This window comes from Nasonia vitripennis, chromosome 5, assembly GCF_009193385.2.
Source record: "Nasonia vitripennis strain AsymCx chromosome 5, Nvit_psr_1.1, whole genome shotgun sequence".
In the NCBI taxonomy this organism is placed as follows: Eukaryota; Metazoa; Arthropoda; class Insecta; order Hymenoptera; family Pteromalidae; genus Nasonia; species Nasonia vitripennis.
The window spans coordinates 14388987-14410307 of NC_045761.1; the positions used below are offsets into that span (position 1 = coordinate 14388987).

Below are 21321 nucleotides of genomic sequence, written 5' to 3' on the forward strand. Positions count from 1 at the left end.
ATTATTTTATTTTATCTATATAAAATACACTACAGTAATTTATAGCTCGAGCGCCAAAAAATTTTAGATTAGTCATTAAAATTTTGTCTTACTGTACACGAAATTAATAAAAATATTTTGAAAAAATAAATGCTATTGCGCTAATGCTATTCCTAATGAACTATAAGTATATAAAACTTTTCCACTGTTTGTTTTATCAACAGAAATTTTTGGGATAAAACTAATTTTCTTTAAGTTCGTAACATTTTTATTTGTTTACATTATTCAATATATACATTTTATATCATTTACAAACAATGCCTAGTGGCAAGATATTAGATAGAGTATTATTTTTGTAACATAATAAGCAAGGTGTTGGCCTGCGGAGAGGACTAGAGATTGGCGAGACGGGTAACAGACAAGGCAAGGATAAGGCATCTTTCCGGCTATGCTGAACCAGGGCATGGACGTATTAGTCCCAGCCTTAGAAAAATTGTACCGAGCCTGTCTGGCACTAGGATATGTGCCGAAAGAATGGGGGCAGGCGAGGGTGGCTTTCCTGCCGAAACCAGGTAAGACACATCACGCAGTCGCAAAGGACTACAGTCCAATCAGCATGACCTCGTTTTTACTCAAAACCCTGGAAAGGCTGGTTGACAGATACATTAAGGAATCATCACTTGTAGAAGTGTCGCTGCACAGCAAGCAGCATGCCTACCAGACAGGAAAGTCTGTGGACACAGCGGTGGTGGACGCAGTCAGATTCATAAAATTAATGCTGTTAAAATACTTAATAACCATGAAATTATACGTTATTAGTAAGGACAGTAAATCAAGTTGATTATAATCAATCCCATTCGCAACAAATCTAGATATATTTAACACTAGCGAGAATCAACCGAAACTTCTGAATAGCTAAATTCGCTATTGATATTAAGGAGGTTCTATAGCTCACGGCTTGCGGGGAAGAGAGAGACTCCGATAGTACCTGTGGGGATCCGGTGTCGGAGGGCCACTTGTGCAGAGCTTGCTCTGCCTACGCCACATAAAAAAGAACACACACACATACATACATCCGTTCGGACATTCTCCAAAAACATTATTTTTTGACTAAAAATGCATCAAAACACACTTTCCACATGTAAAAACAAAACATAAACTCCAAAAATTGCTATTACAAGGCTTTCTTAGGAAGGAAGCAAGTCCACGTTTTTTGTGCCTATAAGCGGAACTAAGGTGACTATCTTATAGGCACAAAAAACGTGGAAATCAATACATGCGTTACAAAAACAATGGTGTGCACCAAGAGCTGAGCGGGCTTTTTGACCTCGTATGGATATTGCACTACTTGTCTGCGGCTCGTTAATGCCCTTGCCTTCGGCTCAGGCTACTTGCCTCGACTCTTACTGAAATCTCCACACTCAATCTAACAAAGTCTACTTTACGCCCTTGGTACACAATCTTATATTTTAATATCTTATTATTTAGTTATTTATTGCACTTCAAATCGTTTGAGAATATTACCGTTCGGACTAGGTATTTTCTGACAAATAAACTTTACAAAAATAAATATAAAACAGAAAAATAGCGTGCCTCTCCAAATCTTATTTCAAATCGATCGTCGACAAATTAAAACCTATCAGCAAGAGCGACGCAAACACCTGAGAACGGAGGCTCAGGGCTACATCTTCCATGCCCTCTCATTCGCGTGCACCATTATTGTTGGGAATCCAGAAAATCTAGGAAAAATTCTGGCTTTTCTAAGCAGGACACGTCGGAAAACTTCCTGAGCGTCGCTGCAGTAGTTTCCTCACTCCCGGATGATTCGCTATAGTGACTCCATAACTCGCAGCTCTCTCACGGCGTTGCTTGCTTCTTATTTCGCGTTTGCGTGCGTAAGCAGGCGCACGCAGGGACTACAAAAAGTTTCTCTTTTCCCGTCGTGATATTGCACAACTTGGCCTCGGAAATTAGATTCATAAGGCTCTATGAACTTTATATGAGGACGTATGTTATTGCGCGCTGGGCAAATTCATGCTTGATTAGTTATGTGCACCAAGATTTGTGTTCTAGGCGGGCTGAGTTTTAATTAATGGCTTGAACATTTTTTTTTCTTGTCTGCGGAGTTGAGTATATTCTAATCAATAGTGTTTTCAATTATTGTTTGTATCAAGAAAGTTTGTCAAACTTTTCGCTGATTATCATACAAAATCATACCAAATTATATAAAAATATTCTATCACTATGTTTTCTTTATTCAATTTCACGTATTCAGTTCTTCACTTTTATAAATATTTGTGTTATCTTAGTTACATATCAAAGTTTAGAATCATTGATATGATTTACACTGTAATAAAGGGAACTGTAAGTACCAAGATGTTCAAACATTAGATTAATGCATTACTTGTATAAATAATTTTGAGTGAAATTTCTAAGCTGGATGATGGGCGATTTTAATCAAGTGAGATTTCCAATTCATCTAATATGAATGAAAAAGGGCATTGTAAAGCATGGGCGAATAGTTTGTATATGTACATACAATGACGCCTGCAGTATATAAGAATAGCGACTAAGAAAGACCAATTATCACAAGTCGAGCTGCTATTCAAAAACAAGCGTGGCTGATGTAAGAGGAAATCAGAGCCCAAAGTTATCGCGATGTTTCGCGAATGCGAACTGCGATTTGAAACAGTATAGAAGTTTCGAAAACGGTGCTGGCGTCAGTCGAGAATATTTTCAACACTATGTCTATTCTCATACATTTTATTTATAATTTTAATTTTGTTATAATTTGAAGCGATGCTAGAGGGCGGGAGGGGGTGGGATCGAAGTAGAAAAATTGTTCTTCGACTTGCTCATCGAGTCGTCACTGGATCAATGCGTGATTGTCTATGATCTCAGAAATTTGCCTACGCGAGATTCACGGTGTCCTGACAGAAAAAGTAATGGTTTTTAAAATCTGCAGTCTTGTGAAGGTGGTTTTTCGGGCGGAAATTTGGAGGTTTTCAAAATCAGGAAGTATGGGTCAAGAACCGTCTGACGAATGTTAGGACTCAGACCGAAAAGCTGACGTGAAAAAGGGTGGCGGTCCAGAGATGATATAATCACTAAGCAATCGGGAAATTCCCCGAAGAGTGACCCAGAAAGGAGTGATGACCTCTGACCTCGCTACAATCAAGGTAATTCGGCGCTCTAATTTTTTATCTCTTCAATTAAAACTTAATTTCCGATCAAACCCCTTTTTCGAATTCCAGCTTCGTCAGTTATAAAGCATTTACATGCCTTGTTGAAAAAAAAAATGTAGTCGTGCAACAGGGAAGGGCTAAAGGAAGGCACTTTCTAGCTCTGTAATGATTTTTGCTTCCATTTCCGCTTTATAGTCTCTTCCAGCACCGTCGACTCTAACTCCCGCTAATCTCGCGTTATTAATAACCAGACACCACATTACGCAATATACTATAAACCTATGTATAAAATTACATCTAAAATTATGTTATTTTCATTTCTATTACAGGTTTCTTAAATGCTCTTGCATAAAAATAGTTTAATATGAAAATATGTAATAATCGTTGGATAAAGGCCAAGACATTTCATACTTTTTAATCATCTTGATTTTTACGATTATATTGTACTTCTTTATGAATTATTTTGAATAAAATTATTGTTCAATGTACAGCAAAAAACCTTTCGATTTTCAAAAATCGGTTTTTGATTTTCTATTTTTTTTCTATTTTTCTGTTATGGATGTGATTCCTTGAAGAAAATTAAAACATAATACGATATTAACCATCGTAATTAAAAATTTTTTCACAAGAATAAATACTGTGATTAATAAAAATAATCGTCATAGAGGCAAAAAAACGTTCGATTTTTAGCTTGGTTTTTCGCTCGTTACATCGCTTTTATCCGGGTTCCTAGCAGTCCGACAGCCAAACTAAGCAGAAATTAAAAAATCGGCCTCGCTCGTCTCGTTCAGCGACTAAAGAGCTTTACGGAAGACAAGGATCGCTGCCATCCCCCGTAAAACCACAAGTTCCTCCGTATTTTGCACAATAAAAGTCTACGCTGGCCCCTCGTGTCAGTCTCAGCTCTTTTTCTCTCTCGACATCGGCTTTCTCGAAATTTTTCTCTCGGCACCCTAGTTGAGTTTGAAAGGAAGTCAGAGTATCTCCCCGTGTTTGTACACGAGTGGTTCTTCCTGTCTTCCTCCCTCTCTCGTGGAAAAAGGAGGCAGCAGCAAGTGGGCTTTTAAAAATCGCGAGCCGGATCGGCGCTACCACTCGCCGCTCAGCGATCGGAGGAATCCTCTCTCGAGACGAGAGATTCACCAGCGTCTTCGCATGGCACGAATCTCGCGAAACAAGAGCTGCAGGACCACGGTACACAATATCGGAGTACACTTGGTATAATCGAAGGGATCGTCGCGCATCTTATACCCCGCTTATACCGGGAGCTACACTTCTCGCCCATTATTCGAGCGCGAGACTCGGATTGAATCTTTTCTTTCTTCAACGCGAGCAGAAATTTAATGGAAGACCGGCAATCCGCGATCCCCTAGCGATTTGTCGCGCAAACAAAGTATCAGAACCACCGAGAGATGCCCGCTCGATTGCGCGCTTTTTTACTCCTTATAGCGCGTCGCGAGCTTTTCCCGATCTTTCTTCATTTTGCCATGGCGGCCGAAACTTTTCCGCGCCGCGACGCACTTTTGCTCTCGCTCCAGTTCCTCGGGGTCTTCCAAGCGCTTTTTTGCTCTCTTTCTCTGCAGAGATGAAAGCCAGGCTCTTATAGACCTATCTGGTATCTTCTTTCCTCTGTCTTTGTCTCCTTTTTTTTTTAACAAGAAGGCGACGAGTTGCTGTGGTGGAGTGTCGTCTTGTAACTGATCGTGGATTTGCGCGAATTTTTTTTCTCCTCGCCTCGTCGGATTCTGTGCCGTCGGGAAAATGGATACTTTAAATGCGAAATGCGACTCTGGAGATCAAATGTCTGATTCTTCTGTGAAAATGTTCTTCCTACAATTTCAAATGATAAAGTAGGAAAGGGTATTATTTTACTGTTTATTATTTATGAACGTAACTCATTTCCGCTCTGCTTGTAATTTGATTCTAGGATTTTATCCACTCGTAAATATTTATCGTATTGTTATTTTCCGAAATCAGTCCGTAGTTGTGTTACGTAATGTATATAAAGACATTGTATTGTGAAAGTGTGCAATGTTTGCACCTTTTTAGGATTATAAAAACCTACAGCGTTTGTGCATACAAATTTGCTAGCCCAAATGAGTGTAGGATGAGCATAGCCATGACAAGAAAGCTTAGAAATGCAGGCGTTCTTCTGCGGCTAGTTGGCACTTGCGTAGATCGGCAGTGCATCCATGGCTCTCAGGTTCTCAGTTGAGGGTGGTCTAACTACTCTTAGACTATCATAGACCTCACAGGGTGCTTGCTCCACGTCTCTGAAGGTCACTAGAGCGCGGGCAGACCAACGAATCAATCCGTGGCTTCAGGCCGCGTCGACGAAACCGTGGAAGGCGTCATGGATACGCATACGCGTACAATTAACGCAATATTAATTGAATTATATTCCGCGTACTCGGTTATCTTCTGGTTTCGTTGACTCTTGCCGGCGTAGATGACTGTAGCGGCAGGTTAGCGATAGGACGCGCAAGCGATCTATGCGCGTCAGTACTCTCTTGCTCTTCGATCCGAGATCCACCATTATCGCGATCAATGTGCTTGTACTATCGGCGTTGTAAGTTCCTTGATTGGCAATATATCTACATTGACTTGATATTAAGTTTTATTATTTGATTCGGTCCAAATCACTCTTTCGTCCAGACACCAATTTTAAAGCACCAAATTATTAATACTTATTTCGTCATGGTGATCTTGAGGTATCAATAGTATCGTTAACCACGTGTTTATAAGAACATTGATGAATATATTTTATTTGGTGATCTTAAAATAAAAATTAAAGCGGATGATTATTTTTAATCAATCTTCTTTTTTTATGCTTTTATCCCTCTTTTTGGAATAATAATAATATCAATGTAGTGTTCTCTTAGTAAAAAAGTGTTTGTTGCATTTCGTTCCATGAGTATTACGAAAATATATTTTATGTCTATAATTATAATGTCTTTCTCCAAATTTTTACGAATAAATTTACACATTGCGGTGAAATGGAGGGCCTAGTTCGACCAACAAAAGCCTCTAATCTAATTGCAATATCGCCGCATCACTGGACTTTAACGATATAAAGCAACACATCGATGTTATATTCTACCGCATAGATGACAGGGGTGGACTATGGATCACTTCGAATAATTCGGAACAAAGCGATGTGTTCGAATTAACAGAGTGCGATAGCATTAATTGTCCTACCCGAGTGCGATTTGCGTTTGATTTCAATCGCGCCTGCATCCGCCTCCTGTCCGAAGTTTAAACAAGTTTTATTGTGTAGGCATGCATCATTTTTTAGGGCGCAAGCGTGCAGAGCCCCAGATGAAATCATGTCGTTTGTTTACCGAAGCACGTTTTTGGCAGGATTCCCGGAGGATTAGCCGAGAAAAAGTGCAATTTAACGCCAGCACGCACGTCGATCGCGCGAGAAAACTGTATGCGGGAGCACTAAATAATTAGACGAGCGCGTTTGATTGACTACATCCCTCGTGTAAGCTGAATTCCGATATTTGTTGATGCCGTGTACGAGCAGTAAATTTCGATAAAAATTACGAATCTCTTCATTTTGTTTCAATTAATTGTAATCATCCATTGAAACGCTTGTTCATAAAAAGCGACTAGACTCTTTGCAAGAGCGATATATATTGTTGTCTGACCTGATTTGGGCTTTTCCACTTATTAGCTATGCATTTGACCAAAGAAATACAGTATCAACTATTAAATAAATTCCATCAACTAATTGCTTCCAAAACTAGATTACAGTTCTCTGAAAGTAAAAGATATCGCTCTGTCATGCTGCGATATGCCGGAGCGAGGCAGACCATCAAAATTCACATGGAAATATCAGTCGAACTTCCGAATCAGCGCACAGCCCGAAAGCGGAGCATGTGTAGCGCAAAGCCTTAGCCCCCGGCCGCCGTAACTCGCGGTTAATTTTCAATAACGGCATCGGAATTGATTAAATTTTAACACAGCGCCGGCTCTGACCCGCGAGTCTCTGTGGTCGCGCTGACTTGGCCGCAAAGGCAACACAGCTGAGCGATCATCGCCAAACGACCGGCACGCAAAATTAATTTTCCGAAGCTCGCGAATATATCGCAAACGTGCATACGACGAATACACAACACGGGGACAGACGATGCAATATTGGACAACGTACGAGCTTGCCCTGGCCGACAAGAGGCAACAAAAGCGTCCTGATGCGACGGAAAGGCCAATATGATCGAAGGCGCGATTTTATTTGTACGCTAATCGCTCGTTACAAATGCAGAAGATAAGTTATCTTATTTTATTTTTTTGGCTAAAGTACCTAGAGAGCAGTGAAAACTTACCAGGTAGCAAAGTTTATACAACCACACGTGGCTGACTCACGACGAAAGGGAGAGAGCACGAGGCAGGGTCCACGTATAATTCCAAACGCTTTAGCGCTGGGTGAGCCCCGTTAAACAGCGTAATGGAGGTTTCACTGCTTCGCGCACGCTTTATACCCTTCGGCATGTTTGCGTGCGGCTCTTATTTGAGGTGTGGTTGAATGGAATAGAATGAATAAAAGAGTGTTGACTCTTTCCCGAGCGTCAATCTCGTGAACAATTATTTTGGATTTGTATTGAAAAAAAAAAATAAAAGAAAAATGGTTTGTTTTCTTTTTGCTTGTTTCTGCCTTTAAACATTAGGATTAGGACTATCAATGTAAAAGTTTTTGTCATGAGAAATTTTAAATTCCGCCGCTAGCCTACATTCAACGCGAAACGGGGTCGGGGCAAGGGAACAAACAGGAAACAAGAGAAAGAGAGGGAATGGGAGTGAGCGGAACACGTAGTCCGAGTAGAGAATAACACGGGGGAGGCAAACGCAGTCTCCGGTGGCGAAAGCGCAGCGCGACACCAGCATCGGCAGCGGCAGTAACATCAGAGGCGCGGGCGGAACACAACTCGGAAGAGTATGGGATTCTAATTAATGGACGAGCAACTATCACACGTACCATCGGTTTCGGGCTCACAGCGCAACTCCACTATCGTCCGCGAGAGTGTTTGGCTTTCGGATATGACATGTCCGCGATATTAGCAAACACGCCGCGCAGCGAGACCGGGTTATATACCTGCATATCCATATAACGTCCGCTCGCGCACTACTGGGTTAGCTGGCTACGTTGATTTCCACTGCATCCGGCTTATCGGGAGCTCTCCATCCCCTCTGTGAGGCTCTTTGCGCTCCATACAGAGCAGCAGTTCTGGGAAAATTTGGGTTTAAGTTGCTCCCCCCTCCCCTTCTCCCGCCCCTATCGTAGCCAACCGCTCTATGCTGTACCCGTGTACTCTACACTCTCCGCGCGTACGTACAGCGGTATACCCATAGTAGCGTGTTGCTATGTTGCGCTGCAGCCTCGACTTCCGAATGCTGCTTCTCTTTCTCGCTCTGGCGCTGTCTCGTTACTCGTTAGTCGCTCTCCGAACTCGATAGCTTGATCCTTTGGGAGCAGCGTTCGCTCGATATGCGTTCGATACCGGTGCACGCATTCCGTTCCTCTTTTTGTTCGAGTCCGCGTAATTTTCGCGATTCGCTGGCTCGAGACTTTTTTGTTGACGCTCGGGGAGACCGACGAGTCTCGAGTGGTCGCGCTCTGATTTTGCATGGTTGGCTTTTGTCCCTCGGCTTGTGAATGATTCTCTCTTTGAGGCCGTTACCATGTCTTCAAGTAGTAAGAGCCCGATATGGTCAGGCAAAAGATGCAGAAACGCGAATGTACCTTTGTATTTTCAATCTCAGCATAATATAATCGCATTCTACCAAGTTATCCCATCGTATGTTTGTATATTGCATTATCTTACGTCACTTCAATCAATATCTAGATCCTAAACTACGAGACAAGAATACAATTTCAAAAACGAGTTCTCAGTAATCATAGTATATAGGATTTTGAGGGATCTCTCTGATTAAAGCCCGTCACTATGGATGATTGTTTACTCTGGTAAGGCACCCATTTGCAAAGATGCACTGAGAGTCTGAATTTTAATTTATTTTTATAATACATACAACGATATTCCTACATAAATGGCTACGATGGTTTGACTTCGCGCTCAATAAATTCTTATTTTATCCTTTTGTGTAGCATTTTTTTAACCAGCAACCTACCTAATTAGAACTTTCGAAGCGTAAAGTTCTTTCATCATCACTTCATGTCATAACACGTTTTAAATTGCCGTTGGAACTTTTTTTCTACAGCTCGTAAGCTAAAGTATCGGAAAAATCCGCCTTTGAATTGCAATAAAGAACTTAAGACTTTTAGCTTGGGGCGATTGTTATTTTAATTGCTAGACTTCTAACAAACCTTAGTTAATAAAGCCAACAATAGAAAAGTGTTTGTTTACGAAATAAAAGAAGCCGGGATGTGAAAAGGTATTTATAATGTAAAAGGTATACTCTATGAAAATATGAGCAGTTATTATGATATAATATTTTCTGTATTCCACTTAGGCGTTTGTCATTGCTCGGATAATACTTTAAATTCAAATAATACCCATATTGTTTGAAGAAAAATTGTCATTTCTTTCGGTTGATAGAAAAGATAAGACGAGAAACCGAGGCGATCGATCTGCCGAAAAATCGCTAGGGTATAACTAACTCTTCGTTTCACACTATCTCCTTCTCTCTGCATCTTTGTCGGGGCAACGCGTCTCGTACGCTATCTTCTCCTCTAGCCGAGTATGGCTCGCAATTCCCAGCGCGTCGAGTGCTTTGGAAAAGTTGAATCGACCTCTACAAAGAGGTATACGCGAGCGCGATTCCGGGATTGTTTTGAACTCTCGTTTTATGAGACGTTTTATTTCAGTTCGGCATTAATGTGAAATATCGTCGAAGCGCGATAAAGACAATTTATGGCTATTTCTGGGCTCTTTTACTTCCTCTTCTTCTCGCACGCTGCAATTCAGCTGCTGCTCGCTCGATGTGTACAAACCATATAGGAGCCAGTGATACGCGAGAAATTATAAGCTTTTGCAGTTTGTTGATTGGTTTTCAATTTTCTTCCTTAAAGCTCTCAAATAATGCACAAAACTCAGAATAACGCAAAAAACAGATATATACACAAAAAAAATATTGAATTTTCCCTCTGAAGTGCACTGCTAGGCATCGGTTTTTCATCAAAACTTTCGGTGCGCAGTGCGCGCTCTCGATTCCAAAATATTTGGAGCCAAAGACGTATTGACTTTCGTATATTGCGAGATAGCTACAGTTATATTATGCTCTCGCGCAGCGGCGATTCTAAAACACATTCCCGGGCCACCATAACCAACTTCCGTACAGTCGCAGCCCACAAAGAGTGAGAGGGTCCGACTGAAATATTTTAAGTGGTTCGCGAAGCGTGCTGCGGTAGAGCCGCTGCAGCAGTATAGTAGCGCAAGATAAACTTCCAGCCGCAGCGGCCGCGCAACACAACGGGCATTTCCCAAAAACTGCGAATGCCGAGGCAGGCCCCTCTCTCCGCATGCAGCGCAAGCTCGCCCGGGGCCTCGGCATTTGTAGATTTTTTCGCGCCACGCGCCTGGCCCATAGAAAAGCATCAACCGACAAAGCCCGGCTTTGAAAGTCCCCGGCAAAGAGGCGAGAGAAACGAGCACAATGAACATTCGTCGGTTCCGGTTCGCTGGCCAGCATCTTGCGCAAAGGGAGAACGAGATTTTTATTTAGCTCGAGGGGAGAGCTTGGGAGACGGAGAGCGATGCTTCAAAATGAATAGGTGTAATAATAATTCGCAGGATCGCCCGAGAAAATCCGGCGGACAAAGGCGCGCTCGCGCGACCTTCTGAATTTTTCAGTATTTTCGCAATTACTCATTCAGCATTTGCCGCGCTGCTCTAACCTTCACCGACTGCCGACTCCCTTTTTCACCGGGCCGCTAGCTGTATTCCCCCGAGAGTGTGGAGCTTTGAGCGCGCGCGCGAGACGCCGCGTCGCTGTGCCGGTGAGCTGAGCTGTTTTCTTAAAAGCTCCGCCGACAATAAAAGTGAATTTACAGCGAGCGATTACATTCATAAATAAACTGCGGAAATATCGCCGCCCTCGGACGTCGTTATATACCGCGACGCAAAGTCGCGATCGTTATTCCAGTTTATTTCGCATTACTCAGAGCCTCGTGCACGGCCCCTCCTCCTCCACCTGCAGATAAATTCGCGAAACATTAATAATAATTATAATTTGCGCAGAGGAGATGCTGCTCTCGCTGCTCGCCTTAATAATTTATTCCCTTTTGGCCCCCGCTTCCCACAGCTTCACTCTACATACAACGAGCCGCCTACCTACAAGCAGCTCGGCACACATAGCCGGCTCCTTTACGATACCCCCATAAACTCGAGCCAAGAGAGAGTGAGAGAGAGAGAGAGAGAGAGAGAGAGAGAGAGAGAGAGAGAGAGAGAGAGAAGCTGCGCGCGCGCGAGGTTAAGACGGTGTTACGGGAGCTATTATTACCCCGTAGTCGCGCCATATAACGGCGAGTAAGCTTGAGCGAGAGAGAAAGAGCTTTCGTCCGTCTCGCTTTCTCTCGGCGCGCGAGCCTGCAAGCCCCCCGCGTACATGCCGACGCAGGCAACGTAGCCCCCGCGCTCACCGCCACCGCTACCGTCGCCGTCTTAACGCGGACAAAGTCCGAGCAGACTGCTGCCTGTGCAAGGCGAATTGCCAGGGAGGAAAATTGAGCTTGCAAGCTCCCCTTGCCTGAGTATTCACGTATACCGCGCTACATACACGGCTACGAGCGCACATGCACGGCGACAACTCGCACACTGTATATCTCGCCCGGGCTTTATCTCCTTCTCCGTCGGTCGAACGGCCGGCGCTGCTACTGCTGCTGCTTTCTCTCCGTCTCTTCTAGTGTGTGCGGCAAGCCCGAGTTGATCCATGGTAGAGCGGGCGAACGACGACGACGCGTTATCGCGAAAATGCGCGATGCTAGGCGTGTCTTGGCCTTTTTATATTCGATCGTATATGGGAAAAGCGGCGGTGGGCGGGCGCGCGCGTATGGATGTCGCCGGTGCTTTTTCTTCCAGTCTCTTTCGCCTTGCCGACTCTCTTGCTCTCTTTGCCGCGTCGAGAAAAAAAATTCTCCCCCCGGAAGTGTATAGCCCGGAATAAATAGAAATTTAAGCGATAGCTGCTATACGGCGCCGCCGCGAGGAGAAAAAAGGGCTGCTCCAGCGCCGTGTTGTTCTCCTCCTCCTCCTACTCCTTTGCTCTCTTTCTCGGCCGCTGGAGCGATTTTTTCGCTACCGCCGCTTTTGTTTCTTTTAATTCAATTCCAAGGGGTACACGGCCCGGAGGAGCTTCCGTTTAATTGGTTGTCCGGGCGAGAGCGCCGCTGCGCTCCCACTCTACGACTAATCGCGTAATACATTTTATTGATATAATAGATTTTCCTAGCAGTTAAGTTCCTTGTTCCGCTTTTTGTTTCGGAGTTTATGGAGGCTGGCTGCACGGAATGCACATGTATAGTGGCTCGCCTGAATCGAATTCGTGCTGTAATAAGTTGAAATTGCAGAATTAAAATACCGAGCTTTTTATGTAACTGCAGTATTATAGCGTGCACATGTATGCGCTGCTTGACTTACATTGTTTTAATAAATATGACTGCATTAATTTTTGGTATGCATCGCAGACTCGCTTTTATGATTTTAATTATTTTTAAATTGAGAACTCAATCGAAAAAGTGTCACCAGGTAGCGGATAAAATTAGAAGCTCTGTAAGTTATACTAAAAAACCACCTGTACCACCCTTATGCTGATTACAAGTACAAAATATCACGATATATGTTAATGATTTTAGTATAACTTATGGAGCACATTACAGCATCTTTTTACGACGGCCTAATTTACTGATAACAAGTCGGTGCATAAAAGTTTGGACCTTAATGAATTTACACTGCAAACCATATGCGCATATATTGAAGTTTAGCACACTGAAAAAAAACACAGTCGTTTCTGCTGTAAAGTTTTATAACGGTTCAACTTTCCCCAGGATACTGGATAGTCAGTCGATTCCAGGATCTGGATAGGGGAAAGGGGCAAGAAAAGAGTCTGTTTTAAAATTTTTAATAATAACAAATATATTTCTTAAGTAAAGAATAGCAATTTGGAATCAGTTGTTAAATCCCGGCTGAAACAGAAATCAATTATGCGTCTTGTTAAAAATATTTCGCTTTTACAAATAGAATTGTTTAAACTAACGCGGTTGACAATTTATAAGAATATCTACGCGATTTCGTTACAAGAATGATTCGGTGTTTCGGTACGGTAAAGGTATGACGGATCGGTGGCGGGTTTTGAGGTTAGTAATTCATTCGGTACGGTGGAGTCGTGTGCGCACGGCTACACCAATCCGAATGTGTCGCGCAACAACGATCTCGAGCGCTCTGTGTGCGCACAGTAACGGCCGGGATAGTGCAACGGGGTTTTGAGGTTATCCCTCGGACTTGTGGAGTCGTGTGCGCACGGCTTCACAAGTCTTCGTCGCTCGTCTCGTTCCTCTCTTTATCCTGTGTGCGCACCGGGATAAAGCGAGTCGTAAGATGTCGGCGTAAGGCTGGCTTTGTTGGTTAGGATTTTTACGGTGCCATCGGGTATCGTTACGTGTGCTCACGTAGACGAGGCTCGATGTCGCGAGGGTGTTCCGAGTTGCCTCGTGTGCTCACGACGGCAATTCGGAGTTTCGGGTTTCGGTTCGTCTACCAAGTCGTCACGTGTGCTCACGAGACGACTTCGTCGGCGCAGATCTATCTCTCGCTGTTCCCTGTAGTAACGTGTGCGCACGATGCTACCTGGAGTAGAGCTCGAGTAGAACTGCTTATCGTGCCGCGCGATCCGCCTTATAAAGGCACGCGGCGCGGATATGTATGGGTGCGTTCACGGCGCACCGCGTACGCCGCTCGCGCCACCTGGCGCGTCGTCGTTGAGTCGCTCGCCGGCTGCCGCGCTCCGCGCTCGTGCGGCCTCGCCTTTCGTTGTGCGCGCGCGCTCGCTGCGCATGCCGTGTTTATTGCGGTCGCCTTATATGTGCGAGACTCGTGTCTCGTCACAGTTTGGTAGTTTTAACCGTTCTACCACCGTAACGACTGTTCAGTAAGAACGACCGTGTGCCACTGGTAATTTTGGCGAGTCGCGACTAGTAAAATTGGTCGTTTATGCGGGACACCAGCAGAAACGACCGAACTGATTCTTTAAAACTGCTGAAATCTACGGTAATTTTGGCGAGTCTTCGTACAATGACGGATTACTGGTGCGAGTACAGTTAAAATGGCTGTGTTTTTTTTCAGTGCAAGTAACATATCGAGTGCGTCATAGTTTGTATAAAGTTACTATCGTCACAATCATATATGGCTTTGATAGGAATTTGTTAAGTTTTAAATTTATACAACCTTATAAGGCTCAATTCTGCTCCAACGACCGACTAAGTCGCATGCTTTGCTATTACTCTTGCATCGAGCAATTTGCGAAATGATTTCTTGGGATGAATAGGGCTTTCAACTTGATTGAAACGTGATTAAACACTCATTCTCTATAGAATTTCAATAATGAAATTTTTAAATCAAGATTACGATTTCTTTGCTAAAATATTAGATGAATTGCAAAATTATATCCATAGAATATGACGGGATGGGCGTATCTATTCGTGCGCTTGCTATAAATTACTGATTATTTTCTACCTGACTACGACTGCTTTATCGATTATATGTATATATGCAAAAATTAATATAATCTACTGTTTCCTTGTTTGTTGCCGAGAAAAGATCGTTTGTAATATATTCATAAGTTACATGATATAAAAGATACCACCAGTAATATTATATCATACTCAAGAGAACAAAGCCCAGTCACAATCATACATACACATTCGCATATCATTTACAAAATAGCGTCAATAGCTATAGATAGGACCTCTCACGCATGAGATGTACGATCGAACCTTCAGTCTAGTCAGACAGAACAGAGAGAGAATAAAATAAATTGGGCTATTAATTATTCTAAATCCACCGATATTCTCTTTATTACTACACCTACTTTTCTTCCTTCATAATCAAACACTCCTAATTACTGTTAGTCAGTATTGAAAACTAAGAGATTTCTTATTTTATTAACATATCTTCAATTTTCACCTACTGTGTGGTTCAATTTGTCTACAGGGTTTGTTTCCTCGATAAGCGCTTATTCTTAGCCAACATAATATACTGTGACTCCCAAAATATGTATGAGTGCCAAAAGCATCAACATTTGCTACATCTGCTTTCAAACATACGTGACACTTATACAGCCCGAATGAATTGCTATCGCCTGAGGCTCATAGAATATCGGCAGCATAAACAAACTCGTATCGCCCAGGAATATATATATATATATATATATATATATATATATATATATATATATATATACACATATATATATATATATATATCGGCGGCGCGCAGTCGCGATTCGCCGAGGCGGTTGTGGCGGCGTAACGACGGGAAAACCCGCAGACGATGCAGTCCTGTTGCCGCAAACAGCTGGCAGCGCAGCTATACCGAACCATACGCGTAAGCTTGCGCGAATTTCTACACTCCAGCTCCCCGCGGTACAGCCAGATCGTTCATCCAGCGAAGGGTGGAAAAAAGTCCTTGTATGTGCGCACACACACACACAGAACGTCGAGCAAGAAGGGTCGGCCGGACGGATCAATTCGAGGCAATCGGCCGGAAAAAAATTGCTCGCGGAACACAGCTTCTCGCTTGGCGCGTCGCCGAGCTTTCATCAGTGATTAGCACCAATATAATCATTCCGAGTGGCTGACTTCGAACTTCCTATCTCGATTAGAATCACCACCACTGCCGCGCGTTGGTGAACCCGATCTGCACCTCCCCCGGCGTCTCGCTCTCTTTCGACGCACCGCCGAGCGCAATGAAACTTAAACAAAACGCTCGCGGCTACCGCGCCCGTCGCCCCTCCGCGGCCCATCGTACCGATCAAACAACGCGTTTATAGCTGTACACCTGCAAAACACGTATTCCTCGACTGAGTGCCGTGTACCCGTACTTGCGCCTGAAGGTTACAATGTCGTCTGGCTCTTGTAGAACTAGCAGCGATCTAGTTTGTCGTTAATATCTACCTTTGTGGTCGAATTGTACAAGCGTCGTTATCGCGCTTTTTCTGCCCATCTTTGGTACGAGCGATAGAGGAATTTTGATTAAAAACGTCGATGCTACATTTTTCCATTCTACAGATTCGTGACCCGTATCGCTTTTTTAATTGGTCTAGTATGACGGGTATTTTTGAAACGCATACCGAATAGAGATGCCACAGTGGCACAACGTTAATTTTTGTTTGATCGAACTTTCTCTGTCGAGAATTCCGATAAAACTCTTTCATCGCTTAGAATCCACGCAAAAGCTTCCTTGCAAGGACATTCTGTTAGCTGTCTGCCAACATTCCTATAATCTCCACGAAATAATGGCATTTAGAGGTGCCATACTTAGTCGCGCGTTTGCTCGTCTATCGGTGATCGAAAAATGAGTATCCCCATTGCATTATTGAGCGCGAATTAGTTAATCGGTCAATCGGATAGCTGAAATAGGCAACGACGTCTCTGAATGCCGGGCTAGCCGCGCTAGTGTTGTACATGCGTGTGGTCTAGCCACTGGATTTTGGATGCATAAAATATACACACGCAGACTTCGGCTTTCCCCCGTAGCGCCGAGTCGAAAGATTCGTTTCTTTGAGCACGCCGCCTTGAATATTTTATTTCCTCGAATCCACTCGCACTCGCTGTTCAATCGGAATGTAAGTCTGGCACTTTCTTTGTGTGTTATGCAGGTATTCTGTGTATCACGATACCGTTTTTTGTATGCAACTACTTTTTTAATTGAATAGAAAACTTTCATAATATTTATTAGTAAAATATAAAAATTGCTATATATATATATATATATATATATATATATATATATATATATATATATATATGTTTCAGAACAAATTTTAAAAGGTATGGTTTTTTTCTCTTTTTTTTCTTTTTTTTTAGCTGAGCATTTTTCAGTATCTTATCTTAATTTTATTTGGAGCTGAACAAAAAGCATTCTTTTACTTCCGCGTGTAATTAGAAATTCTGGCTCTTTTTACGTTTTAACCATAAATTTATTCAAACTGATTCTAACGATTGGCGCAGAGCGCAGAGAAAGTTTGCTTTTTTTGTTAGTACAGTGCTTTGGAAAGGAGGAAATAGAAGCTGATTATTCAGAGTCACGAGTAGACAATTTTTGCACCACACTGATGATGTAGGAATTCGTTATGACAGTGAGGAAAAATTGAATCATATAAGAATCAAATTTTCAGCATCTTATCGATTTGAAAAAAATAATCCTAAGAAAACCTGAAATATATTTAACATATATGATGAGCTAAAAGGACTTTTCATCCTCAAATTTACAATGTTACTAAAAATAATTATAAATTATGGCATCAACGACTTTGTCACACAGGTAAACAAAAATTCTTACAACTAAATGAACAAATTGATGATATAAATCATACTGAAAATATTATGCGTAGTAATGCTATCTGTGAAGCATACTTGCTAATATGTAAGCAAAGCTGTACGGCTTAAGTCATCAGCGAGTAGCATTAATATAAATATTGAAATAAATAAAAAAAAAATGTTAATAAATTAATTGTTTTTTGTAGTTAATTGAATATGATGTATGATATTGCTTATATTTAAAATATATTTAACATATACATCATGATTATTATTTTTGAGTTCACGACTTGGTCATAAATTATTTTTTTCACGCAATTTTAAAATCTTTTTAATAGTTAAAGTTATATCAGTAGGAATTTCATCTAAATTGGAAAATATTGAAGCTACATCCATTTCATTGTCAAATATTTCATAAAATTCTATTTGAGCATTCAACTCTTTCAATTTATTATTTTCGTGATTTCTTACTAAATCATTCAAGTAAAGTTAATAATTCACTTGTTCGATTAAGTGTTGATCTATTTCATTATTCAATGCAATTAAATAATCTCTGTGTTCAACATTCTCTACATGAACTAATGAATTTTGAACTGGATCCCATTTTATATTACATATTCTTTTTTTTTTAAGTGGCATTTGGAACTCGAAAGTTCATCGCCTCATCTACGCAAGCCTTCCACGCTGCCCTATCTTGTGTCAACCCCACCCAACATGCACCTCTCCGATCGACACCCACCCGTCCTATTTCTACTAGATCCGCTTTTACGTTGTCCTCCCATCTGCGTTTAGGTCTACCTAGAGGTCGCGTTACTATCGGCCTGCCCTTCATGACACGCGCTGCCGTACGGTCGTCTCCCATTCTCGCTACGTGCCCTGCCCATCCCAATCTGCGAGATTTTATAATTCTGTTAATATTTGGTGACGAGTACAGATGTGTAGCTCGTCATTGTGTAGTCTCCTCCATTCCCCGGCTTCCTCATCTTTATTCGGCCCGTATATTTTTCGCAAGACTTTATTTTCAAATACCCTAAAACGGTTGTCCGCCTGCTTAGTGAGAGCCCACGTTTCGCACCTGTACAGAACCACCGGCAGTATTATTGTCCTGTATATTCTTATTTTAACGTTTTTAGACAACAGTCTCGACCTAAGTAAATTACTCACGGCGTAGAAGCAAGCATTACCCGAATGGAGTCTCTTGTTTATTTCGACATTAATCTCGTTTCTATCATTTATGGTCGTACCCAGATACTTGAATTCGCTAACCTTTTCAAAAGTAAAATCCTCAACTCTGAGATCTCCCTCCCCTCTGCAGATGCCTAGTTTATCCACAATCATGTACTTTGTTTTTGATTCACTCACTTCTAACCCTGTATACTCTGCCGTTTTTATGAGGATTTCCGCGTTTCTTGCTACCGTTTCCCTACAAGCCCCCAGTATATCCAAATCATCTGCGTAGCAAAGTATCTGCGTTGTTCCATTAAGCGTTGCGCCCAGCTGGCTAACCTGCATTTTTCTAACGACATACTCTAACGTTAAGTTGAACAGCACCGTAGAGAGCCCATCCCCTTGTTTTAAACTATCGCGTATCGTGAAGGGTTCTAATATATTACCGCCTACTCGGACCTTTCCCGTGCTTCCGTTCAGACATATTTGAATCAATCTCACGAGTTTTTTTAGTACACCGAGAAGTACTAGAATTTGATACATTTTGCTACGCTTAATAGAATCGTACGCTTTTTTAAAATCTATAAATAGTTGGTGTATGGTTTCGCAAAATTCCTACTTTTTCTCTAACAACTGTCTTATGGTAAACATTTGATCGCTCGTCGATCTGTTGCGCCGAAATCCGCACTGATAATCTCCTACTATATCTTCCACGAATAGAGCGAGTCTAGCTTGTATTACGTTTGACAGAACTTTGTAGCACCCCTATAGTTATTACAGTCTATCTTATCCCCCTTTTTAAAAATCGGTATAATGATAGATTCCTTCCAATTTTCGGGTATTGTTTCATTTTTTCAGATGGCACATACTAGTTTATAGATTTTAAAAGTAAGCTTGACGTCCCCATATTTGAGTAACTCAGCTGGTATAGAATCATTTCCTGCTGCTTTGTTGTTTTTTAGTTTTTAAATCGCGGTCTCTACTTCTTGGTAGCTCGGTCCCTCCACGTGGAGTTCAGCAGTGTGAATTTCGTCCCCGAATTCTTCGCCATTTTCGTGCACATTTAATAATTTATCAAAATAGTTTTTCCACAGCGACAGTAATTCGTTGTCATTTGTTACGAGGTCCCCGTTTTCGTCCTTCATCAATTGCGCTCTACTCCCAAAACCTTTTCTGATGGCGTTAATCCCTCTGTACATTTCGCGGGTATTATTTTCCTTACTGTTTGTTTCTATTCTCCTAATAAGATTCTTTTGATACTCCCGCATCTTATTTCTGTAGATCGCACCCGCCTGTTTCCTTACGTTAGAATACTCTTCTACGGTCATATCGTTTCTATTGTGTAATCTAAAATTTAGCCTTTTTGTGCCTTTCAAACCAGAGTTCGCACTCTTCGTCAAATCATAGTTTGCTCTTTGGCTTTTTCTTTTTACCCAGTACTTTGTTCGCGGTCTCTTTTACCGTTTTTTTCGATGTCCCCCCATAAGCTATTCGGTTCGTCATTCCCCTCCGGCGATGTGTTTGGTTCTTCAAATGCCTGAAACCTGTTATTAATTTCTATCTGGTACCTAATTCGCTCTGTTCTATCTCGTAGCTTTTCAATATCGAAGTTTTCTACCTTATTTGTTCGCTTACTATTTTGATTCGCTACTAATCTAGCTCTTAATTTGGCTACTACTAGGAAGTGGTCCGAGTCGCTATTTGCACCTCTACGAGCCCTTATGTCCACGTTGCTTTGTGTATGTCCTTGTGCTTAAAACACGTAGTTTTGATTATAAGATCTTTTGCTGCCGCGAAATTTATGACCCTAATACCGTTATCGTTGCTGGCATCGTGCAGGCTTTCCTTCCCTATAGTTGGCCTAAACATTTCCTCCCTACCTATTTTAGCATTAAAATCGCCTAATACTATTCTTGTATCTTAAGACGCGAACTGATCGATTACCTGCTCTAAAGTTTCGCAATAGAGATCCTTAGCTTCTTCTTTGTCCTACGTAGGACAGTGTACATTAATAAATACATATCTATACAATTCACCTTCGATGATGATGTACGAGAGCCTATCATTGACGGATTTGAAACTTTTAACCGAATGTATGATGCTTTTGCTTACGAGAAATCCGATGCCTAGGGATCCCCCGCTCCCGGCCCCATACAGGTACGTGAAGTTACCCGATGCCAGTACTCCGCCATCTGGCCACCGCGATTCCTGTATTGCTACCAAATCTAGATTGTACCTATCAGCTTCCTTTATGAGTTCTTTAATCGCGCCTGCTCTGTATATACTGCAAACATTCCAGGCAAATTTGTTGGTCTAAAAAAAAAGATAATTAACTGTGATTACTGCATCGTAATATAAAAAAATCTAATGAAGGTCTTAAAAAATAATAATTTATACAAAAAATAGTTTGCGATTTTTAAAATTTTGATGAAATATTTTTGAAAAATATTTATAATAATAATTCATATGATTTAACAAAAAAATAATGCAATAAATTTG

General features: G+C 41.8%; 1 protein-coding gene across 1 annotated transcript; it reads left to right on the plus strand.

Annotated features, from left to right (window-relative positions):
- The first annotated feature begins 427 nt into the window (after positions 1–427).
- Positions 428–820, plus strand: LOC107981087. The gene has a single exon (XM_016985523.1). The coding sequence runs from the start codon at positions 428–430 to the stop codon at positions 818–820; it is 393 nt and encodes a 130-aa protein (XP_016841012.1).
- Positions 821–21321: the final 20501 nt, after the last annotated feature.